At 36.6% G+C, this 26857-nt stretch overlaps 1 protein-coding gene across 2 annotated transcripts in view; it reads left to right on the plus strand.

Annotated features, from left to right (window-relative positions):
* LOC5574053 (carbonic anhydrase 2) overlaps positions 1-26857 on the plus strand; it is a 32349-nt gene that overhangs the window by 1872 nt on the left and 3620 nt on the right. Inside the window, exons 1-2 of one of the 2 annotated variants that reach the window (XM_001654982.2) lie at positions 19921-20099; positions 21090-21167. In XM_001654982.2, the coding sequence (XP_001655032.2) occupies positions 21092-21167 (76 nt within the window). In that variant the 5' untranslated portion in view covers positions 19921-20099; positions 21090-21091. Of the gene's footprint in view, positions 1-19920; positions 20100-21089; positions 21168-26857 lie in introns of those variants that run through there. The other variant, XM_001654981.2, reaches the window with a different exon arrangement.

Below are 26857 nucleotides of genomic sequence, written 5' to 3' on the forward strand. Positions count from 1 at the left end.
CATCAGTGGAAATATATAACTCCGTTTCATAGTTGAAATGCAACTCAAATTCAATAAACTATACATAGTTAGATAGTTTGAAAACTATATATTAGTTATTCAATCCAGATTTACGCTACAAATGCGGCTGATTTCGGTCAATTCCCAGAGAGCAAACGGCTAAGAGAAATTCACTGTTTCGATTGCTCGTCGCGCGAAAACCGAAAGCGATCAAAACTTTGAGTTCATGCTGTTTGTCGTATGTGTTGTTGCAATTCTCTATTGAATATTTCATTGTAATTACTTTATAATTACAAAACCAGAGATCAATTTCAATTTCATTCTTTGCGACGTCGTAAAAAAACGAATTGAGAATGCATTTGAGTAAAGTCACTGGAAAGCGCACACAGTAAAATAGGTGGCCAGAATAATTAAATTATCTGTGATTGGGGAACTTGTTGCCAGTTCTCTTTTCGCAACTCTCCATTCATAGACTCTGTTTCAAACTAGTTGAGCACAAATATTGCATAGACATATGAAAACCATATGATCAAATAAAAGATTAGGTTGAGAGGATATCGCACAAAGATTGAAGAATTATTGTTGCTTACAGAAACATGGAAACAAACGGAACAACTGAAAGGCGTCAAATTTATTGTGGTAGATCCAAGCCAGGTGGTATACAGGAAAACGGTACACACGATCTTCATAGTAGTGCCAATATTGAGGAATGCTTGATGGTCCGATTTAGAACAGGGTCCTAATCGAACCAGGTTCCCATACAAAGTTCAGTTCTTCTCAGTTTAGTACTTACAGGACTTCCGCTGAGCAGCTCGAAGATTTATTTTTTAATTTAACGTTTGTAATGTTACATGTAATCTTTGTGATACACAACAAATTTTCCTAGTTTTGAAAATTAAAATGGTGTTCACAAACTCTAACAAACATATCAAAATTATGACTTCAGTAGATGCGCTGTTGTATTTTGTACCACAGATTTTAAGCACTATCGATTGGAGTTTTTATAATGGGTAAAACTGTTCTACACATTTATCTAACTTAAGAAGATCGATTTAAGATTCATTATAAGAAAAACAAATTCATTATATTTTTTTTTCAATTTTTTATATTATTCAATTTTTCAATTTAAATTTTCCCATAACAGGCACAAAACTATTTTTTACTTTAACTGTATGTTGAAGATGTTTATGTTCATCGCAGTAAGCAGCAATATATTAAAAACAAAATGTGTATCGATTCTCTACACATTTCAGTTCTTGTTGGACTGCATCGTGCAGTTGCCATCAGAGCAAGATTCGAATAATTTATATTGAAACAGTGTGTTTATAGGGCTATTGTGCAGTATATGATTAAAATTAAAAGTAAACTACTGGAATACCTGAACGCACAATGGAGTTCTTGGATCCACACTGGAGTTTTAGTGTTGACAATAGAATCCTAGGATTCGCATTTGAGTCTCAAGTTCCCCATTGAAAATCGGCACTGGAAGTCACACTGAAATCCACACTGGAATCAAAAGATCCACAATGAAATACCAAGATCCACACTAAAATGCAAAGATTTTTTGCAATCCACACTGAGCCACACTTTAATCAAAGCATTCACACAAAAATACCAGGATCCATATTGGATACTTAGAATCCGCACTAGAATCCAAGGAGCGACACTGAAGTTTTGCGATCCACACTACAATCCCTGGGTTTACACTGAAAACATGCAATCCAATCCTAGGATCCACAGTGGAATCAAAGAATCTACACTGAAATACCAGCATCCACACTGGAATCCCATGATCCATCCTGAAATCCCAAGATCCACACTGGAATCCCATGATCCATCCTGAAATCCCGGGATCCATTTTGGAATCTCAGAATTCACACTGGAATCCCGAAATCCGCCCTGGCGTCTAGGATCCATTATTTAGTCTTTCATGAATCTCTGATTTGGAATCCACGCATATTGTAACATAAGACGAGCGTCAGCCCTAAGCTATTTTCTTGCTTATAAAACTGTCAGATTCTTTTTAAATTGCTCACAATTGAAGAAGGATGTTTATGCAATGTAATAAATTGAAATATTGTGATTGAAGTAGAATTTTATCAACATTATTATAATTTTGAAAATTTCTTTGCACAGAGTCAAGTTCCAAACATGTGGGTAAAATAAACATGTAATGGGAGTATAATATGAACATATTCTTGTGGGTAAAATGAACAGATGACGGGGGTAAAATGGGGAGGAGGGAACATGTAGTGGGGGTAAAATGAACATTGAACGGTTTGCGGTATGATTCTCGGTATCTGGTACATGATCAATGCATATCTCACAGACATTCCGGATCGACAATTTGGATGGCTGCCCATGTCTGTCTTTGTACGGTTTTGATTCATATTACGGACACTTAAGCCCTCTTCGAAGTGTGAGCCATCTAAAAGCATAAAAATCAAATCAATCTATATGATATATCAGCGTTATTATACTATCAGGGCACTTACCTGTCGAATGGTAGGTGAAGATTTAAATTCCATAACTCCAATAAATTTAAATAAATAGAAATGTGTGTCCTCTTCATGACTCTTATTCCGGACACCACCTCACTTTTGCTTCTTATTCCGGACGATTGACAGCTCGTGAAAAGCAAAGTTGGAAAAGGTAAATCGTTAAATACATATTACCAGCCGTTAGAAAAACGTCAAAACTAATTGAGCATTGTAAATTTTCATGGATTGCTATGTAAAATGCCTAATGAAACGAGTCTCAAAATTGTGAGCTTTTGAACGGCAAATTTTGAAACATTTCAATTGAAACCTTTCCCATACAAAGATGAGTGTCCGGAATTTTAAGCTGTCTGAAATTTGAATCAGAACGGTATTTTCTCCGGAAATCTTTCGGCATCTGAAATAAACTCCGGTAGTATTCGCCCAGCCCCGGTGTTCATATTACCCCCCATCACGAGTGGTTCATTTTACCCCGAAAGAAACAATATATTCAAATCATTTGTTCTAAGATTCAATTCGTAGTTGCTGCTCCGAAAAGTTGAAGTTGCACAGAGATTTAATGAATGGGGCTTGAGATTAGCTAACCATTCACAATATGCACAAATAGAGAGCTCAAAATTCAAAAGTCCATAACGGCGCCGGCCACGTACTGACGGTCAATTTTTATATAAATCTACTTTTATTTTGGTTTTATAATCACTACCGAAAAAGCTGAAAATTGCATTGAATACTATCTTTATCGTAAGGATCGTAAACAAGATATGCGAGATTCTTTTTTGTTTTAATTTTGAACTGCCCTAATAAGGTATTTCTCAAGAAGTTTTATCAGAGATTACTTTAGGGATTTTCTTTAGAAGTACTTCCTAGCATAGTTCCTAGCAAAGACATCCATGCTAGAACAGAAATCTCGTTGATCAGCGCCACGATATTGCTCCTTATGATGTCATTTTAAATAACCGTTAAACTCGTTACATAAGTTTGAAACTGAATTTGGATGTCTGTTATTCGTCCGATATTCCAGCTTTGTTCTGTATGAATTTCTTAGCAAATTTCTGGATGAAACACTAAGGGAATTTATGAAAAACTCTAAATATTAAAACCCAGGGGAAATAGCTGGGAAGATTTCTAGGGGCTTCGATGAAGGTATATTTGGCCTCGTGGACCCCAAGTTTGCAATATATAATGGTTTTTGAAACAAACAATCAAATGATACCCGTCGTTTCAATCTAAAACAAGATTGTTCGATTTCTTATTTCAAAGGCAACTTCCAACACTGAACACACTATTAATGGAGAATTCCTGTATATGGGCCTGAGATCACTATCGTGTTGATTTTCCTTTATTTAGCTCATTAAAATGATAGAATAAAGAAAAATGCCTGCTTTTCTAAAAAAAAACTACTCTGGTCAAGCCTCATCTATAGCTAAAGCTTTGTGAAAGATACTACTGATTGATCGCATATCGTTAGACATAAAATTAGGAAATTTCCTTGAAAACAAAAAATCTCCCGGCTTCGCAGCACTAATCGATTCAAGTGTTTGCGCCAATTGAATTATGATCATTTCCATTGATTTCATACCCCATTCGCAAGGTTGTCTCATAATGACTAGTTTGAAACAAAAACGCTTGATTGGCCATGTAGAGTAGCATAAAGGAACAAAAAAAATCGCAATTCAAATTGCTCCCAACTAACCTTACCAACCCAACAGCAGCCCCCAGAGAGGTGCGCATAAATGAACCAATCATCACCGCAGTACGTTCAATGAGATGCGAAATAGGCTAAGGTATGCAGCACCTAACAGTAGCTACCACCAGTTGCCGCCGAGTTCAATGTTGTAAAAGACATCATCGCTCGATGCTGAAGGATCTACTATACTTGTTTTATTAGCTACTAATGGATTGAAGTGTAATACGATCACGCACAGCAAAAAATGAGAAACCAATTACATGCAAATGGAAATCCTGATTGTGCGATATTTGCCAGAAAACCATTCGCCAGAAAACTATTCGCCAGAATGACATCTGCCAGAAAACTATTCGCCAGAATGTACCATTCGCCAGAAAGTACCATTGCCCAGAATTATTTTTCTTGTCGATTTTGATCATGAAATATCTCGGAATCCAAGGATTGCCGTCACAATATTCGACTTGTGCCACGACTCACATGTTCAAAAGCACTAAATTGAACAAATAGTACGGTAACTATCTCGTTCTTCTCATTTTTAAATTTCTGCTAGTGCACAGAGCGAAGACAATATAACACTGTTAATCTACATCTCTTGCGAGATTTTTTTGGCTATGAGATTTTGATACAATATTCTAAGCTGTTTTACCTAGTTTTAGGAAAATTTCATTTCCTGTCACCGCGAGCTGTTCTTTATCAGAATATTGTATTGTACAGAATTTCTCGTACAACTACCAGATAGTTTATGCTTTTCAATGGACAGTTTATTGGGGTTGTGCTACTTTGTCCCGAATATCGATACCCCGAATGTCGTTTCCCTGAAAACCACTTCCCTGAATACCCCGTTTTCTCAAGGAAAATGTTTTGGCACTCATAATTCTCAGAACTTATTGATTATTTCAGGCTGATGAACGGTTCATAAAAATGCACCATTCTTTTTTGATCAGCGGTTCTTTAAAGTTTCTCCGAACTCAGCATTTTTTCTTGTTTTCTTTATCGTTCTTTCTAGTTCACCACTCTGTCTCTGAAGATTGCTTCTTATCCATTTTGAATTGCATCTATTTTGGGGCCGTCCATGAACCACGTGGTCGTTCAAGAAGGAGTAGAAGTAGGTGGTTCTATCATAATACCACGATCCATATAAATTTTGGGTCATTCACGGATAAAAATCTGATCCCCAAATCATGATTTACAAATCATGAAGTTCATAAATAGGTTAGGTCATAATATCAGGATCACACATCATGGTTCCTGGAGTCAAAATCATGATTCTTCATAAGCGTAACATCCAGGTTGAAAACACAAACCGGTGCGCTTTGCTTCAACTCATTCGTATCGATCACCCATAATTCAAGATAACGAAGTGGTTCAGTGGTAGAGTACGTGCCTTTAATCGAAAGGTTCTTGGCTCAAATCTCAGTGCATGCCATTTTTTTATTTTTATTTTTTTATTTCGTCGATCATAACCGGATGTGCGACTCAGCATTTTTGGCATTTGAATCATGATTTCGTACAATCAGCAACAAAAAACATAACGCGTGTGTTGTGTTACGGCAATCTGACTCATGATATCATGAGTTCAAATTATGGTGTAATTTCATAAGATACAAACACGCTGGAATCATGATAACATGAGTCATAATCTTGTTTTTGGATTCAAATTTCTTCCCGTGTTCGGGAGAATGAATAGCACGAAAAATTGTCACTCGGGTATCTGGCGTTCGGGGAAATGATATTCGTGGGAACAATATTCGGGTAACAATAGACCAAAAGGCTTTTATTAATAATGGTCACCTAAATATCAGTACATGAAAAAATATTCAAAAAAGAGTATTTGCTTACCGCTACTTGACATGGTTTTTGGCAAATAAGAATTCTTCATTCCCCATATATAGGATGTTCTTCTTGATTTTACAACTGTCTTATTTGTCTAAAAGCTCCTGAAGTTGTTATAGTAAATGTAACTTTGGTTTGCGAATGGAGGCATTCATTACTTCATCGAACGGACGGCACAAATAGTTGCAACGTATATCGAAATCTTGTAAATATCCAATAAGCTAGCTCTTAAGAAGCAACAATACTTTTTAGAACAGCTTATGATGAAAAGAAGGGAGCACCACTTGTGAAATATTTCAAATCATAATTCCCTGTAAACTTAATTATCTAGAAAAAAAAAACATTTAATTGAAACTGAAAAAACAGGAAGATGGAATTTAATAATTATAAAATAGCATAATCTCATGCTATAACATCTGTAGAATGATAGTTGCAACGTATATCGAAAAGAAGCAACAAAACTTTGAAGAACAGCTTATGCTGAAAAGAAGGGCGAACCGCTTGTGAAGCCTTTCAAACCATAATACCATTTTACAGGGACAACATATATTAAAAAAAAAACTTACTTTACTATCCGTCATGCTAAATATCCATTCTTTACATCAGTAAGCAGTATCTTTCATACATAGTGAAGCAGCTTTTAATGAATGCAATCGTTATTCTACTGTATATTTTTTTTTCTAGTTCCACGGTCCCCCAGTATTAAGTGTTGCTTTTTCAATTCATTTTCATAAAACTTCAAATCAGGGACGAAAATACTCAATCTACCCTCGCCTACATTGATACTTGCTGAGTAGAATCTTCGTTGATTTTTATTTGTTTTTATCCTCGCCTTGACAACACAACAAAGATTGGCAAAGCGCTTGCCGCAAGATTGTCAGTTTCCTTTTACCCTGCTGATACTCAACCGCTTTATGATCATCGGAAGCAAAAAATGATATTCATTCTGGACAGCTTGACTTTTTTACCTTCCGCTTCGGGAAGTTGTAATTTTTGCACAAAGCACAGTAAAGACGCGTCAACATCATCAATTCCGTGCATCGGATCGTGCATTACCCGTAAAGCACCATATGTTTTAATTAGTATGAACCTCAATGATAATCAATTTTCTAAAACTGACACTCTTCTGCTTCTGATAATCAAAAACACCAGCGACGTACGGGCATCGTTGTTTGTTTTTTCGTCTACTTTTGTGCCATCTTCATTGGTGCAATCATATTGGTGGTGGTGCGGTTACTTTGATGGTGGCATAAATGTCAGTGAATTGAGTATAGTGAGCATGATTTTTTTCGTCCCTGCTTCAAATATTGCTGTTGATCTTTGAATGCTCGAGAAATCGATGTTTTTATTATATGTACCTAGTCCAACAATTAGAATATGGATATTCGAAGCTGGCTCACGAAGTCAACGGTAGGTTGTGTCCAAGAGACCCTGTAATTTTTTGAGTATATTAACCAAAATAATCTCACACATTTTTTTAATGCTCTACAATTGCAAACTTGATTCACCTGGAAAAAAAAAAAAAACAAAAAAGTTCTAGGGGATGGTCAATTCTGGCGAATGGTTTTCTGGCGAATGGTATTTTCTGGCAAATGGCTTTCTGGCATATGGTACTTTCTGGCGAATGTCATTCTGGCAAATAGTTTTCTGGCGAATGGTTTTCTGGCAAATATCGCACAATCGGAAATCCTCTGTGAGAGAATGTACTAATGCAACGTAAATTTTGACATCTGTCGTAAGCTTTATTATTGATTGGGGGTCATGCACAAATTACGTCACGCTCCAAGGGGGGGGAGGGGGTCAAGCCAAGCGTGACAAACCTTACAATATTTTCGAAGGACTCATACAAAAAACGTGACAAAGGGGGGGGGGGGGTATAAAAAGTCGAAATTTAGCGTGACATAATTTGTGTACCATCCCTTGCTTGACCAATATCAGAGATACAGTCAGGTCTCCTATTAGACACATGGTTGGGGGGCGTAATAGGAATCTACGTTATAGGAGACCCAGGGCTTATGGGATTTCATCACTTTGGGGGTGTCGTTGAATATCTCGTATGCCAAAAGAGATAGTACAGTACTGTCTTCGGCGAAGTTTCAGTACTAAGTACGATCTACCTTTAGGAGTTGAGGATCATCCTTTTAGTTGAGAACTTGGCCGGTAGGGGCGCTTTTTCTGATTTGCACTATATGAACCATGAGGGATAAGAATGCAAAATTTTGTAACATATGATATCACTGAATCCTGATGTTTTGGAAGGTTGGTGTCTTCGGAAGAGTTGTTCAGTAGCTCAAGGGCTGACATGTGGTGGTCATTCTGATACGGAATTACGCCACCAGGCGGCGCTAGTGGGCATGGAATTTTTGTTTTGCGCATAGCTCAGTAGCCCGACCATTTAGAAAGATGGCGTCTTCGGCAAAGTTGCTTAGTTTCACAAGGGCTAACATTATTTGTACCGAAAGTTTCGAAATTTTGCCTATAGGCGGCGCTAGTGAGCAAGGAATTTTTATTTCGTGGATAGCTCAGTAGTCTGACCATTTAGAAAGTTGGCGTCTTCGGCAAAGTTGCTCTGTATCACAAGGGCTAACATTATTTGAGCCGAAAGTTTCGAAATTTTGCCACTAGGCGGCGCTAGTGAGCAAGAAATTTTTATTTCGTGGATAGCTCAGTAGTCTGACCATTTAGAAAGTTGGCGTCTTCGGCAAAGTTGCTCTGTATCACAAGGTCTAACATTATTTGAGCCGAAAGTTTCGAAATTTTGCCACTAGGCGGCGCTAGTGAGCAAAGAATTGTTGTTTTGCGCATAGCTCAGTTGCCTGACCACTTAGAAAGATGGCGTCTTCGGCAAAGTTGCTTAGTTTCACAAGGGCTAACATTATTTGTACCGAAAGTTTCGAAATTTTGCCACTAGGCGGCGCTAGTGAGCAAAGAATTTTTGTTTTGCGCATAGCTCAGTATCCCGACCACTTAGAAAGATGGCGTCTTCTGCAAAGTTGCTCAGTATCACAAGGTCTAACATTATTTGAGCCGAAAGTTTCGAAATTTTGGCACTAGGCGGCGCTAGTGAGCAAATAATTTTTGTTTTGCGCATAGCTCAGTATCCCGACCACTTAGAAAGATGGCGTCTTCGGCAAAGTTGCTCAGTATCACAAGGGCTAACATTATTTGAGCCGAAAGTTTCGAAATTTTACCACTAGGCGGCGCTAGTGAGCATGGCATTTTTATTTCGTGGATAGCTCAGTAGTCTGACCACTTACAAAGTTGGCGTCTTCGGCAAAGTTGCTTAGTATCACAAGGGCTAACATTATTTGAGCCGAAAGTTTCGAAATTTTGCCACTAGGCGGCGCTAGTGAGCGAAGAATTTTTGTTTTGCGGATAGCTCAGAAGCCTGACCAAAGTTGTTCAACATGACACTAGGATATCGATTTTCCTCGCATTGTCACGTTTAAGTAAAAGTGCCTGGAGAAAAATATATACGTTATTTTTACAATCGGATAAAGGTATGGCTAGTATCCTAGTATTTTCGACGGATTGGGAGAATTTTTGATCAATAATTTGATATGAGAATGAGTGAGGATCCGTTTACTACTCAAATATATGATCTTTAGCTTTTCATATGAACCAGAGAATAAAAATATGTATATTTATTTCTATTTCGTCATTGCATGAACTTCATTTCTTGAACATTTTCCAAGGTATGGATTGGATAGAAATGAAGTTAGGTTGGAATGTCAGTCATTACTAATAAATTGGGAAATCCATTAACTATGACTGGCCTTATCTCTTTAGTTACACGACACTCTTGTTTGAATATTTTTAAAATATAAACCTTCTTTTTCATAACGATAATTCAATCTTATAAAAAAACTTTCTCTCCCGATTTCTACGTATACATAAAATCTCGAAACTTTCGGCTCAAATAATGTTAGCCCTTGTGATACTGAGCAACTTTGCCGAAGACGCCATCTTTCTAAGTGGTCAGACTACTGAGCTATCCGCAAAACAAAAATTCCATGCTCACTAGCGCCGCCTTGTGGCAAAATTTCGAAGCTTTCGACCCAAATAATGTTAGCCCTTGTGATACTGAGTAACTTTGCCGAAGACGCCATCTTTGTAAGTGGTCAGGCTACTGAGCTCTGCGCAAAACAAAAATTATTTGCTCACTAGCGCCACCAAGTGGCAAAATGTCGAAATTTTTGGCATAAATAGTGTTAGCCCTTGTGATACAGAGCAACTTTGCCGAAGACGCCATCGTTCTAAGTGGTCAGGCTACTGAGCTATGCGCAAAACAAAAATTATTTGCTCACTAGCACCGCCTAGTGGCAAAATATCGAAACTTTCGGCTCAAATAATGTTAGACCTTGTGATACAGAGCAACTTTGCTGAAGACGCCATCGTTCTAAGTGGTCAGGTAACAAAGCTATGCGCAAAACAAAAATTCTTGGCTCACTAGCACCGCCTAGTGGCAAAATTTTGAAACTTTCGGCTCAAATAATGTTAGCCCTTGTGATACTGAGCAACTTTGCCGAAGACGCCATCTTTCTAAGTGGTCAGGCTACTGAGTTATGCGCAAAACAAAAATTCTTTGCTCACTAGCGCCGCCTAGTGGCAAAATTTCGAAACTTTCGGCTCAAATAATGTTAGCCCTTGTGATACTGATCAACTTTGTCCAAGACGCCATCTTTCTAAGTGGTCAGGCTACTGAGCTATCCACGAAACAAACATTCCATGCTCACTAGCGCCGCCTAGTGGCAAAATTTCAAAACTTTCGGCTCAAATAATGTTAGACCTTGTGATACAGAGCAACTTTGCCGAAGACGCCATCGTTCTAAGTGGTCAGACTACTGAGCTATCCACGAAACAAAAATTATTTGCTCACTAGCGCCGCCTAGTGGCAAAATTTCGAAACTTTTGGCTCAAATAATGTTAGCCCTTGTGGTACTGAGAAACTTTGCCGAAGACGCCATCTTTCTAAGTGGTCAGGCTATTGAGCTATGCGCAAAACAAAAATTACTTGCTCACTAGCGCCGCCTAGTGGCAAAATTTTGAAACTTTCTGCTCAAATAATGTTAGCCCTTGTGATACTGATCAACTTTGTCGAAGACGCCATTTTTCTAAATCGTCAAGCTACTGAGCTATGCGCAAAACAACAATTCTTTGCTCACTAGCGCCGCCTAGTGGCAAAATTTCAAAACTTTCGGCTCAAATAATGTTAGACCTTGTGATACAGAGCAACTTTGCAGAAGACGCCATCTTTCAAAGTTGTCAGGCTACTGAGCTATGCGCAAAACAAAAATTCTTGACTCACTAGCGCCGCCTAGTGGCAAAATTTCGAAACTTTCGGCTCAAATAATGTTAGCCCTTGTGATACTGAGAAACTTTGCCGAAGACGCCATCTTTCTAAGTGATCAGGCTACTGAGCTATGCGCAAAACAAAAATTCTTGGCTCACTAGCGCCGCCTAGTGGCAAAATTCCGAAACTTTCGGCTCAAATAATGTTAGACCTTGTGATACTGAGCAACTTTGCCGAAGACGCCATCTTTCTAAGTGGTCAGGCTACTGAGTTATGCGCAAAATAAAAATTCCATGCCCACTAGCGCCGCCTGGTGGCGTAATTCCATATTAGAATGACCACCACATGTCAGCCCAAAACATCAGGATTCAGAGATATCATATGTTACAAAATTTTGCATTCTTATCCCTCATGGTTCATATAGTGCAAATCAGAAAAAGCGCCCCTACCGGCCAAGTTCTCAACTAAAAGGATGATCCTCAACTCCTAAAGGTAGATCGTACTTAGTACTGAAACTTCGCCGAAGACAGTACTGTACTATCTCTTTTAGCATACGAGATATTCAACGACACCCCCAAAGTGATGAAATCCCATAAGCCCTGGGTCTCCTATAACGTCCTGGTGTGTCTTATAGGAGTGAGCGTAATAGGAGTGCACGTTATAGGAATGCGTTTAATAGGAGACCCCACTGTAGTCCTTTGATATTGATTGCACATTTATTGTCTATTTCTGGCTATTCTAACCTAAGAATGGTATTCTTCTTCTTCTTGACATTATGTCCCACTGGTATAGAGCCTGCTTTTCAGCTTGGTGTTCTAAGATCACTTCCATAGTTATTAACTGAGAGTTTTCTTTGTTAAAGACAATGTTACAGGTGCGAGACTATAAACAAACCTTTTTTCAAGGACGACCTGTAACTTTGAACCATAAGTACATACACTCATTCCTGTGGACACGCATTTGCTTCGGAAGGGTTCATAAACTCCAGAATTTATAAACGGATTATTACAAATTGAGTCAATTGACCCATCTCAATTTGTAATAGCCCGATCTTCTCATAGCACTGGTGCCGGGCAGTATCCATTGTATGGCCCAATCAAAATTGGCAAAATGATTTTTAAGCATTACAATCCCATCCATTCCCCGCTCAGCTCTGTTAGTCGCGTGGCGGTTATGGCTCGTGGCTCAACAGCCGTCGTCACCACTAGGCAATAATTGTCTTTACCACAGTGGTTTTCAACCTTTTTCATTCCAAGTACCCCTACGGAAGAAGAGTAGTGTTTACTTCTTTGAATTTTAATTTTATTGTTTTAACTGAAAACCGTCAGATTTTTTGTTGTACACTCCAACCTCTTTTTACGACCGTTTTTTTGCCGACGGTTCTTTTTCCGACCACTTTTTTACGACCGAAATTCAGATTAACGACCGTTTTAATAAATGATTATTATCTAAAAATGTATTCAAAATAGAGGATCATGATGTTCAGCAAAATTGTTCAGTAGTTCAAGGGCTTACATATGGTGGTCATTCGATTGCGGAATTCTGCCACTAGGCAGCGCTAGTGAGAATAGAACTTTTGTTTTGCGGATAGCTTACGATCCTGACCACTTAGAGAGATGGCGTCTTCGGCAAAGTTGTTCAGTAACCCAAGGACTATCATTATAAACGCTATGAAGTTCAAAATGTTGCCACCAGGCGGCACTAGTGAGCATGAAACTTTTGTTTTGCGGATATCTCAGGATCCTGGCCACTTAGAAAGATGGCGCCTTCGGCAAAGTTGTTCAGTAGCTCAAGGACTATCATTATTCTAGCCAAGAGATTCGAGATTTTGCCACCAGGCGGCGCTAGTGAGCATAGAACTTTTGTTTTTCGGATAGCTCACGATCCTGACCACTTAGAGCGATGGCGTCTTCGGCAAAGTTGTTCAGTAGCCCAAGGACAATCATTATAAGAGCTATGAGGTTCAAAATTTTGCCACCAGGTGGCGCTAGTGAGCATAGAATGTTTGTTTTGCGAATATCTCAGGATCGTGGTCACTTATAAAGATGGCACCTTCGGCAAAGTTGTTCAGTAGCTCAAGGACTCTCATTATTCTAGCCAAGAGATTCGAGATTTGACCACCAGGCGGCGCTAGTGAGTATAGATTTTTTGTTTTCCGGATAGCTCAGGATCCTGACCACTTAGAAAGATGGCGTCTTCGGCAAAGTTATTCAGTAGCTCAATGACTATCATTATTCTAGCCAAGAGATTCGAGATTTTGCCACCAGGCGGCGCTAGTGAACATAGAATTTCTGTTTTCCGGATAGCTCAGGATCCTGACCACTTAGAGAGATGGCGTCTTGGGCAAAGTTGTTCATCCGTTCAAGGACTATCACTATAAAAGTTATGAGATTCAAAATTTTGCCACGAGGCGGTGCTACTGAGCATTAAACTTTTGTTTTGCGGTTATCTAAGGATCATAGCCACTTAGAAAGATGGCGCCTTCGGCAAAGTTGTTCAGTAGCTCAAGCGCTATCATTATAAAAGCTTTGAGATTTAAAATTCCACCAGGCCTCGCTAGTGAGTATAGAATTTTTGTTTTGCGGATAGCTCTTGATTATGACTATTCAAAAAGGTGGCGTCTTGGGCAAAGTTGTTCAGCAGCTCAAGGACTATCATTATAAGAGCTATGAGATTCAAAATTTTGCCACCAGGCGGCGCTAGTGAGCATGAAAATTTTATTTTGCGGATATATCAGAACCCTGACTACATAGACATGGCGTCTTGGGCAAAGTTGAGCTACTCAACAAGTTTAAAAATTAAATTTTGAATTACAGCTTTTATGATGATAGTCCTTGAGCTACTAAACAACTTTGCCGAAGACGCCATCGTTTCAAGTGGCCAGGATCCTGAGCTACCCGAAAAACAAAAATTCTATGCTCACTAGCGCCACCTGGTGGCAAAATCTCGAATCTCTTGGCTAGAATAATGATATTCCTTGAGCTACTGAACAACTTTTCCGAAGACGCCATCATTCTAAGTGGTCAGGATCCTGAGATATTCGCAAAACAATAGTTGCATGCACACTTGTACTGCCTGATGGCGCAATTTCACTTAAGCAAAGTTTTGACTATAGGATGATAAGTTTGTACTAACATGACAGTACTTTTGTGTTTGAAACATTTCTCCATAGTAATTTCCATATAAACCTACATTGTCTTTGGGCCACCTTCAAATTACTACCGGAAAAGTTAAAAATTTCACGGAACTCTATTTTTATGGTAAGGATGGTAGGGAGGATCTGGGAGATTTAATTTTCAAACATTTTTAATTTTAAATCGCCCTCTAAATCGCACTCTAAATGCTTGAAGTATTTAAAAAAAAAATGATTAAATTTAAGCTCCTGATTTTCTATACAAAAGTGTTCTATAACTATACGGTCAAAAATAGTATGGGTAAAATTGTTTACGCAAATGAAATAAATAAATGCCGAGAAGCTAAACATTACATATACTTTGCAATTGAATTAAATGGACAAATTGATTCAATTGCAAAGTATATGTAATCTTTAGCTTTTCGATAGTTGTTAAACTTCCACTCGGCTGGTTAGCCGTAAACCACAATTCATAATTGAAAACAAGTATAAATAAATGGTCAAATCTTATACAAAAAAGTAAATGTTTGAACTGCAATGTTCTTTTGGTAATGTTTAAGTGGAGACAAGTTGATCATTACCGTAGGCACCTGTATAATCTGTCAAGAGAGCTATAATTCAACGTAACCTCTTTATAACGTAACTCGATATAACGTTACTCTAACCTCGATATAACGTTACTTTTTTTGACTCCTATTTATTTTTCCCATTTTTATTAAAATCATGATTTTACAACTATGTATAATAAAAATTCTTCAAGATTAAAACACCAACCGATACTAAATCAGAGCATGCAGTTTACTATCACTGAATACAGTTACAAATCGATATCGAATGAGCTTTAAGCTCAATATTAAAACCAACATTTTGGCATTACTGTACATTTGTATACATCATTCTTCTTTATTTTAATTGCATTTATGCTCCCGCTGGAATCAAGCTAGCTACTTACTTCATTTTTTATGAAAACTTTAAAAATAAGTGATTTTGACTTTGCGTTCAAAAAGACTAGATCAAACTCAAATTAGACTTGTTATTCACCGAGTCACGTTGCCATCGCCGATCCATTTAACGTATATTTGATAATCTGATAATATAATGTTCTCAAAAAATGCTTAAAAAATATTTGGCTATTGATTTAGAAATTTCTACATATGTACTTCAAATGATGCCTCCAAGAATTTGATGTTTTGCCTGGAATTTCTTCACGCAATTCAACAAGAATAATTCCGAGAATGCCTCCAAAGATTTCTACAATATATATTTTTTCAACGGATTCATCTAAACCCTCTTGATATTCATATATAAAAACTTCTGAGATTTTCTTCAGGAATGATTCCAGGGATTCCACCATAAATGATTTCAAAGATTCCTCCAAGAGTTTCTAGGAACATTTGATCAGTATTGACTTAACGGATTCCCGCCTTAAGGGTTCATTGAGGAATTCCATTAGAAAATTTTCATCTAATTCCACCAAGAAATGGTTCAAATATTTATCTAAGAAATTCTTCAGAATATGTCCAAGAACTGCTTCCAAGGAATTATGGATTCTAGGTAATTAAAATTCATGTATTTGGAATTTCTCCAATAGTCATTTTTTTAATTCTATGAATTCTTCTGTGCATTTGATCAACAATTTCACCAAGTAATTTCTCCAGGATTCAACTACGAATTCTTTAAACCATTCTACCTAGGATACTTAATTTTTTCCGGAATCTAGAGATTCATAAATTATTACATCCATTTTCAATGTTTTTTTGTGGTCTTTTTAAATAACAATTCAGTCATAATTACTGAAATGCTCTAGAAATCATTTAAAAAAATTGTACAGGTATTCGTCTAAAAACCTGAAAAACAACCTTCTCCTGCGTTTCTTCAAGGATTCTATGTGGAACGAAATCTTAAATTTCTTAAGAAAGATCTCTTAGACTTTTTTCAGTGTGTTCTCCAAGTAATTCTTGAAGTATTCGTCTAGAGATAATTTCACGTTTTTTTTTTACTACAAAAATATATTTAGGGATTGGGGGCTCAGATAGCCGTAGCGGTAAACGCGCAGCTATTCAGCATGACCATGCTGAGGGTCGTGGGTTTGAATCCCGCTGGTCGAGGATCTTTTCGTAAAGGAAATTTTCTCGATTCCCAGGGCATAGAGTGTCTTCGTACCTGCCACACGATGTATACATGCAAGAATGGTCAATCGGCAAAGAAAACTGTGCAAGTGCTCATAAGAACACTAATCTGAGAGGCAGGCTTTGTCCCAGTTAGGACGTAACGCCAGAAAGAAGAATATTATTTAGGGATTCGCCTAAAAAAACGGATCAGCCCCAGAACCTCCAGAGAACTCTCATACAAAACTGCCGATAATCTTATCACGTATTCGTCCAGAAACTTTTCCATGAAAAATCCCCCAAGATTGTTCTTTATAAATTCCCTTATACATTTTTTAACAAATTCTTGGGAAATTTATTCCAAAATTTTGTCAAAAAATTACAAAAGAATTTGTTTTATGATTTTACCACGAGTTCCTCATAACAAAGTTCTTGAAGTGCCATAATTGCCTGCTAGAAATGTTCATGGACTGCTCAACATTAACTTAATATAGGGTAGATGTACCAATTATGGACGCATTATGTCAACAGTAGAGATGGGCAAAATTATCGAAATTTTGGAGAGAGTCGTAAGTAACTCACTCACAAAAGTGAATCGACTCTGTTGATCGATTCAGTGACTCATTGAAAAAAAATCATGCATTCAGATTTATGAACCTGGAATATGACAATTTTTAAATGAGAACACACTTCATATAACTAAATACTTCAATTACTTATATATGTCTGGTGTACTTGACTATGTTAAGTGTAATTGAAAAAAAAAACTTTCCAAGGTAATTTTTGAGCTGACCTTCCAATAACTGCAGTGCTAATGAATCATGACTCTTTTGAAATCATTAATTAATTTGTCTAAATCATTAAGAGAATCATGATTCGTTTACTCATTTTCGAGAGTCGACTCTTTTGAATGATTCGTGAGTGAGTCGCCCATCGCTAGTCAACAGCATGGATAAAAACAGATTTTAACCGCGTTTCTAAAACTCAAGCAGGACTTGTTGATGTTATTTACTAGTTTGAAGCCTTGCGAAACAGATGAAATAAACAGCTTTAGCACTAATAAAAAATGAGTTTGAAAAGCGTTGTCTTATGGTAGGGTGCCGGTGCCATTAGTGGACTACATAAGCTATGAAACATCATAACGAACTAACGAAAAACCTTTACAGAGATCTTTTGGCGTCAACAGAAAGATTTCAACCTCTACTATATGGGAAAAATATGAAAAGCGTGATAAAACTAATTTTTTAACATAAAATCGCTTGAGCCACTATTGGTACACGTGTTCCAGTTGTTGCGCTAGTGCTCCAGTAGTAGACGTTCGGGAATGATACAAGGAATTTTAAACAAAATGGTAAATTTTTACATAGGTTTAACATTTTTCCCTAGCAACTAATATCTTTCGAATGAAGCATAAAGGGCTTTTCTTCATTTTTATACATCGATTTTGAAAACTGCTTCCATCCGTTGATCCACTACTGGAACACGACAGCAACTACTGGTGCAAGGGAGCAATTTTTTTTGCGTTAACTCAATTATTTATATGACTTTTTGATCAAATAAAAAGCTGAAATTTGGCAAATCGACTAAACTAGAGTTGATATATCCACCAAAAATAGCGCATGTCAGTTTTTTTCGAAAAATATACGTTTTATTCAATAGTCCAATCTACTGGTACATTACAACCATTGGTACCGGCACCCTATTGCTTGTTAAAAAAGCAGAATTTGACTATTTCAGTAATCTTGCATGCAAGTTTACCAGCTTATATGGCAATTCATTTGATTAATTTGCCTCAGAATTCAGATTTCATGAGTTAAAAAATTCTTGTCAATAAAGTTCATAATATTTGAGATACCAAAAGGTAATTTTTATGGTTTAGAAAAGTATTGTATTGTAAACGAAAAATTATTTATTGTATTTAAACGTGTATCTCAATTCAAATTATATCTGAAATGAAAGATGAAGTCCTATTTGGTATGCTTGGTGTATAAGATCATTAAAAAGTACGATAAATGATACTTTAAATTTCATGTAAACATCAATAAAAACAGTGTTTTATATAACTTTAGCAACCTGTAGCTGAAAAAATGTAACGTACTGGAACATTTCTGAGATCTGCATCAGATTCTGCAACCCCAAATCTACTAGAGACACATAATTTGAGACTACTAAAATGCCTTTTTTGTTACGCTGTGTAATTGTTTAAAAACTTCGTGACGTTCTTATCGCAAACTGCTAAGTGATTCAGTGATTTTAACCAGATTTTAGTAAACTTAACAGATCCCCTAAGGGTGAAGTTGGTTTAATATGTTGGTGCAGCTCTATATTTCACCATGGATTCAGTTGAAAATTAATTTAGGTGAACCTTATCAGAATCACATGACAAGACATATGAAATCTAGAAATAATCATATTTTGCAATTATTTTGTTATTTTGTCTTTGAAACAAACTCTGTAATGATTTTGTTAAAATCATAATAGGATTAGTTAAATTTTAGTTTTATTTGGTGGAAATTTCGTTACAACTTTTGTTATATCAACTACTAACTGTATGAATGGTGATATAAAAAATGATACCAGGGCCAGTGTTGATAGACTCACACTTAAATCTCAATCAATATGCTCTCCCGTGAGAGCAAACTCATTAGAGATCTGCTTCGTAAATCTAACGCTTGAGATTTTGATGCAAAATCACTTAATCAACTCAATCGGTAAAAAATGATTCAGCCGCAAAACCTGTCAAAAACTCGTGAAACCCGAATGTTACTGTTTACGTTAGAATGAATTGCTACAGTTTTACAAGACTAATAAGAAATTATTTTCGTTTGTGAGTAAACTGTGGAAATACGAGACAATGAGTCAAAAAGGTGAGCCAACTCATCCATGTACTGTGTAGAAACACTAGTATAACAGAATGTATTTCTCTGATATGATTTCTTTTATAAAAAAGAGTACCGTCGATAGTACTCGATTGATAGATAGACCGATAGACCAAATAAAATAAAATATAACAAATTCTATAACAAAATCATTGTAAATTGTGTATTTGTTGCAATGACAAAAAAATAACAAATGTTAGTATAAAAGTGGTACAACAATATTACAGGTTCAGAGCAAATCCACCTTGATTAAAAGAAACTAAATCAACGCCTGTTATTTTTTACTACTGTTGATAGCAATGTGTTATAATCTTGTTACGTGATTCTGGTGAGGTTAGGAGGACATCGTTCCCCCCTAGGAGAACAAAATTCCTCCTCAGGGAGAATTCCCCACGGTTGAAAACCACTGGTCTACCATAACAAAAGCCCGTTTGAGCTTGCCTGTGGCTTTTTCTACTAGCAAAGTAGAGGGGAAGGGGCACCGCTTCGCACTTACCTACCGCTCTGCCATCGAAACGGTGCCCTCAGTGAGTGTTGAGTACTTTAGCAGTGCAGTTAGTGACCTTGACTTTGCCTCCGCTCGACCGTCATTCGTGGGCTCTATTCTAGTCGTAGTTATTGCCAATTCCTAATGTTCGTTGCGATTCGAATGTTGTCCTGACCAGAAGGTAATTTCAATCTAGTGTAGTTCGATCGATGCTTTTACTACCGTGATAACGTTTCGGATATACAAGTCAAGTAGGCTTGGTTGAGATCGTGACTTGCCGAATGATTGCTTGTGGTTCCCATATGTGAGTGTGGAAAAGTGACTCCGAATCCAAGTAGCCCAGAAAATTATGGTTCGGTGTGGAATGCAGTACCTATCGGTGGTAATGGTGATAATCGTGGCCTACCAAGAACCTGCTCCCTCGCTCGCATTCAATTACGACCGTGAACTTGGCGGCGTCCCGAGGGCCTGTAATAGTGCAGAGTGGTGGAGGAGCTTATCGTGGAGGCGCGTGTAAACAACTTATACTTGACATGCCGCCGACGCCAACCTACTGTTCGTGTGCCACGAAGTCTTATTAGCGGCCTTATCGGAAAACCCTTCAGGGCACCGCGATCTTGCTCGATGTACCGTGAAAATGTTGAATCCTACCTCCACTGGTTAGAAGCCACGAACGTTGGATGATGGTCACTCTTGTCGGACCATCGTTGATGATCGTTATTTTGATTAGGTACATACGAGTGATGTTTTCATTGCGACCGCCGGTTTTTTTACATACATTGTGGGAGCGGAGCGAAGCTCGTAAAGCCCACGGTTAAAGTCTTGGTATGAGTTGGTGTTTTACATTTTTATATCGCATAATACATGGTCCATATTTGCCATTTTTTGTTAAGTTAATAAGCATGCTTATTGATGTAACCGTTTATCGTTGATTAGCGGTCGATGGTAGCGGAAGTTGTGTGGATTTGATCAGTTGCACTTGTTGACCAGAAGGTATCGTTTGTGTGTACAACTGCCCATAAGCTGGGTGGGAAAATCGCAATTTGTGTAAACTCAGTCGCGTGTAGCTCAACGAGAAAAAAGAAGAAAGAGCTGATTATTAGTGTGAACAGTTTTCATCTAGTGACAAATAACTAAGAAGGTGTTTTTGCTATTATGTTTGATTTTCTAGAGATGAAGATTGCCAAACTGCAACGACAATGGGTACTGCTGAATACACTGGTGATCCTGCCATGGGTATCGTGTCAGAGTAAGTATTATTGATTTTTTTTGTTTTTTGTTTAGAGAGATTTTACCCAGAAGGGGCATTCGTCTCTATTATTGATTAAGTAAATTTAAGTGTTATTTTTGTAGGTCAACATTATAAATACGTGGATTAAACATAAGTTGTTCTCAACTTTCGTTCAGGAAAGGAAAATTCTGGACCCACATTTGAAAATACTATGTAACGAGAGTCATGCTCGGAGAAAATCGATGGTGAAATTTAAACAGTGACTGCAAGATTTTGAACCCATTAAACATGAAATCCTTCTAAATGTTGCATATAAAGAACTGTACAGTATTTGTATTAAAATCAGACATTTCATACAAGAAAACCTTACAAATTCTTCCTTAGATCAAATTCTTGGCTTCCTCCAAAAATTTGAGCTTATTTGGATGAAAACTGAGACTGCACAAGCCCTTCAAAGTTTGTATGAAAATTACTATGGGAAAGCGTGCGATTCATACAACCGGTCGTAGTGTGTGCCCATGTGCTCATAAGAGTTAGAGCTACGTTGATACTGTTAGATACATAGCTACAACTTTGCTGAAGACCGTATTCAAATCGGACGTCTCAGTAATTAGTTATTGATTTATATCCTATTCGAAATTCTTCAATAGTGCTCATTTATCTTCTGAACAGGCAACATTGCTACATCTGGCAACTATGTTTCATTGCACATATCCAGTGATGCCTGCAAAACAGCTCAATTATTACAGCCAAAGATTTGCATAAATCAATAACTAATTACTAAGGCGACAGATTTAAAAACGGTCTTCGGCAAAGTGGTAGCTGACGAATGTACCTAACGGTATCAGCAAGAGCACATGGGCAAACACTATGACCGATGGAATGAATAGCATACTTTTCCCAAAGTAATTCCCATACAAACTTTGAAAAGCTTGTGCAGTCTCAATTTTTATCCAAATGAGCTCAAATTTAGAGAGAACACTCAGAATTTAATCTCGAATCGAATACGCGGTGTTGAGCAAAAACGATTTTTTGTACCATCCTAGTATATACTTCTGTTATGCAGATTTTTTAATATTTTATGAGCTGGCACAATGAGAACTTGAAACATAAGCACTTGTACCATTTAAATAATTTGTGAGCATTTGGGACCAGTGCCGGATTTGGCCTTCGGGGGGCCCGGGTCAGATCCCTTGACGGGGGCCCTTGGTATAAAATGAGCGAGAAACGCTAAGCATAGAAATTTTAGTATTATGAAAATAAAATATCCGGAAAACTCAAAAGAAATGTAATACTACATCGTGACTGTTGCGTAAAATAAATCCTCTCTATAATATACTCAGAAAGTCGTACATAATAGATGATAAGATTAAAAATATTTCAGTTGAAAATGTTATTTGAAGGGGACAGGATCCGTAGCGGTAAACGCGCAGATAGGGGCCCAGATAGCCGTAGCGGTAAACGCGCAGCTATTCAGCATAACCATACTGAGGGTCGTGGGTTCGAATCCCGCTGGTCGAAGATCTTTTCGTAAAGGAGATTTTTTCGATTCCCAGGGCATAGAGTATCTTCGTACCTGCCACACGATATACACATGCAAAAATGGTCAATCGGGGGGCCCGGGGCATTTGCCCCCTCGGCACCCCCCCAAATCTGGGCCTGTTTGGGACTGCTATGAATATTTGCTTTGATTAAAAACTAGTAAAGATGTTTAAAAACCATTGGATTTCAGAGAGTTTGGTAAAAAAATGTGTACAGAAAATCTAAATTATATTTTTTTAACCTTTCTTCACGATCAGTATAAGTAAGTAGGACCGTTTCAAAATTTCAATCAGGGTTTCCTCTAATGATAACTCTAGAATTTTTTATATATATTACTTAGAGAAATTCAGCGCTTCCAAGGAAGTCTTAAATGTTTTTTTCCTGGATTATAGTAATTTTTCCATTAATTTTAGATATTGATTATTAAAAACCTAAGCGGTTATTTTTTTCGAAGATATCTCTATCAGTTACTCCAGAAATTCCTAGAAATCTACAATAAAATATTCAAGAATATTTTGCAAAACCGATCCAGAGATTCTTTCCGATATATTTTCCGGGATTAATTAAGAATTTCTGCAGAAATTTCTCAAACTCTGAAGAACTCTTTATGAATTTCTCTATGATCTCATCCAATAATTATCATTATATTATCGAATAGAATACTTTGAATCCAATGATTATTAGATAAACATTAACGAATAGAATACTTTGAAGAATTTAATTTATTTTTTTCCCAAAACATTCTCTCAGAAAAAGTTTTTTTATATGTGTTTAAATATTAAACTATGTCAGTTAATGTCTAGAGTACGAATGACTCAGCTCATCGATTGTTCATTTAAATTCACTTTCAGCATCGGTAGAATTCGTTAAGATCCATTAACATAGATCCCAAGTAGCACCGGTAACAATATTTCAGAAAAATAAAACAAATTATATTGCCGTTGCATTTAACATAATTTGTAGCATTTCTTATTGACGATTTTCGATTTTGGTTACTAGGCTATCACATTGTAACTTACGCTTTGTTTACATTACATAGGTGTTGCATTTTGCCTCGTATGTAACTTAGCCTAGAGCTGTCAAAATGAATAAGGTACATTGAAGCTGAATTTGTGGTTGCAAAGAAACATATAGCAAACTAGGTTACATATAGATTGCTAAATCACATATGTGTAACAGCATAAAGTTTTTGTTTGGTTACTATGTGTCATAGGGGAAGAGGTGAAAAAATGAACAAAATGAACATCGAGCTTGTTACGCATGAAAAACAAACTCTATTTTTTATCACGCACGGACGATTTAGAGCATAAATTGGAGTGTTCTTGTTGATACGGAGATAAATTAAATCGACAAAATCCAAGATTTTAAACAACCATGTTCAAAAACTAAAACTGGAATAATTTTAGGCACTGAGGTGTTAAAGTTTTTCAGTTAGTTAAATATCGTAATGATATGATGTCGAATCAGACACCTTTAGAACTGTTTTCTAAAAAATTATAATCATTTATAGAGGTATTTTCAGGAATGTGATAAAAATTTGATAAAAACATGCAAAAAAAACTGTCTTCAGACAGTTATTCGGAAGTGTGTCTGCAGCAATATTAAATTAAATGGCGGTTTATGATAGGCAATCAAGAAAATCCGACTGCGGGATACGAAAATACGTGATTTTGGAATCACAAACAATAAAATTCAACATATAACATATATAATTTCCATTTTTTATGGCAGTTACAATGGAATATTATACAATTATTCCAGATATAATGAAAATTCAATTTAAAATTATGAGATATTTCATGAGCGCGTCAATTTTGAGCAAGTAAAATGATTGATTTCACCATAAAATTAAATCTGCATGTTAAATTTAATATGTACTTGTGAATAATTACGCGTTCGAAGATCATACGTATAACTTTTATTGACATTCAATTCTCAAGTGGTTGTTCGGTTTCAAAACTGTCAGAATGAAACTATAAGTTTAACGCCGTTTCTATTATTTTGTCGCAGGAAAACCCATGCGTAGCTAATCTACAAAATGCATATCCGTTGCTAGTAGTAGCTTACTACTTATGTAACGACCAACAAGTTACATAAGGATCGACTTTTTGCGCTTTTTCGATTACATAGCAGTTTCTTTCCATGTTACAATGTTTCCTACTATTGAACATGTTACGCAGTCGTTGCTGCTACTTACTTGTAACAATGTGTGCTGCTTGGGATACTATTTGTCAGCTGAATACACTCTGAAACTAATATAATTGAAAAACAAAATAGCAGATTTTGGGGCAAGTGTGCCACACTGCTTTTTTATAGAAACTACAAAATATATTTTTTCTTTGAGCTTAACAATATGTTCCCTTATAGTTCACAATGCAATGATCAAAATATGATGAAAATTGTACCATTTGCGCATATTTACATCGACTTTTGTAAAAACAACCAAATTTCAGTATTTATTCAATAAGATTTCGTTGTTTCTAAATGGCATGGTAAAAGACAGTTATAGCATGACAAATATTGACAGTTTTTTTTAACGTACTGTGCATCGTGAAACTTGTCAAGTTCAGAGTTTAGGTTATTGTGGCATTTGAACGAAAAAATATTTAGTTCTACATACGAAATCTAATTTAGGCGGCATCCACAAATTACGTAACGCTCTAGGGGGAGGGGGGAGTAGGCTCAAGCGTTACGACTCATACCAAAAATTGAAATTTTTCATACAAAAAGCGTTAGCGTTTTCATACAAAAGCGAGGGGGGGGGGTTGGTTTGTGGGGTCAAACATTTTCAATTTTAGCGTTACATAATAAATGGATACTGTCTTAGTTGAAATTGGATTTCGTTTGTAAAGTAGCCTTCCTTAGCCTAGTGGTTAGAATCCGCTGCTACAAAGCAAAGCCATGCTGAAGTTGTCTGAGTTCGATTCCCGGAAATTTCCAATTAATTTGTAATTAATTCCATGTTGAGTCATGATGTTGAATATGTATTTCCAAAACTTCTGGAAGATGATTGTTTGACAGAAAACAGCAATAAGTAGTTTTACAACATCCCATACTGCTAAACTATTCATAAGAAAACCTAGGTCCTTAAAGTTATTCAGTAGCGGTATAAAATGGTAGAAAAACTACGAAATTCCCATTTTTTTTTAGCGAAAATCAATGATTTTGAAATCTAATACAAGCTTCTAGTCACTTCGATTCGATGACGAGACGAAAAAACAAAAAAAGAAGAGCCCTTACAAGTTTAACCTGATTTTTTTTCAAAAGATATTTCTAGAAAATAAGTTTTCCTTCGGAATTGTTTCTGCGATTATTTCAAACAATCGTTGGATTTTCTTACCAATTCCAATTGGTTGCTTTGAATTAAAAATTCAATGCGCACCTACATTGAAAATATTTTAAATCTTATTTAAGAGAAATCTAGTCATTTTTCGAGGTTCACCAAGTTTGATTTATTCATAAGTTGATTATAGTATTTTTTTTACAAAAGGAATTGTAGGTTTGAATTAAAAATTGTTTGATTCTCCCTAACAATGTTTGAGATTTTCATAACGCTTCATAGGGCATAAGAAATAAGTTGAGCCATTTTCCGTGGTCTCAAATCCAAAGTATGCAGCAGACAAAAGGAATTTCAAGTTTTCAGCTGAAAATCCATCGGCAGTATTGAAAGCTATTCGACACTTTGTTATAAAAATACAAGAAAAAGGGGTGAAATGAAGCTTTTGCCAAAAACCGCTTTTGTTAGATGTGTTCGATAAATTTTCATGAAAAGTCGCCAAAAAGGAAGAAATAATCTGTTCTAAGTTAAAAATCTAACACCAGTACAGGTATGTTCCGTTTTTATCGACAGGTTCGGCATTTTTCAGTTGACAAAAACGGAATAATTTTCTTTGACAAAATATTTCACAAATTTTAAAAGAAAATTGTAGTTTTATCAGGGTATTACACTTTTTCATCATATAAATGCATGGTTAAAGATGCTTAGGAGCTGTGAGGAGCATTTTGATTGTTCATTCTTATAGGTTCGTAACGAAAGTTTATTGCAGACTCCTATCAATCAATATGGTTTTGTAATAAATCATTAATAGTTTTAGTTTTCTTGTTTAGGATTTCAATAAATGTAATACATAATATTAAAACGATAATCACATAAATGTCCTTTGCAT

This window comes from Aedes aegypti, chromosome 1, assembly GCF_002204515.2.
Source record: "Aedes aegypti strain LVP_AGWG chromosome 1, AaegL5.0 Primary Assembly, whole genome shotgun sequence".
Taxonomy (NCBI): domain Eukaryota; kingdom Metazoa; phylum Arthropoda; class Insecta; order Diptera; family Culicidae; genus Aedes; species Aedes aegypti.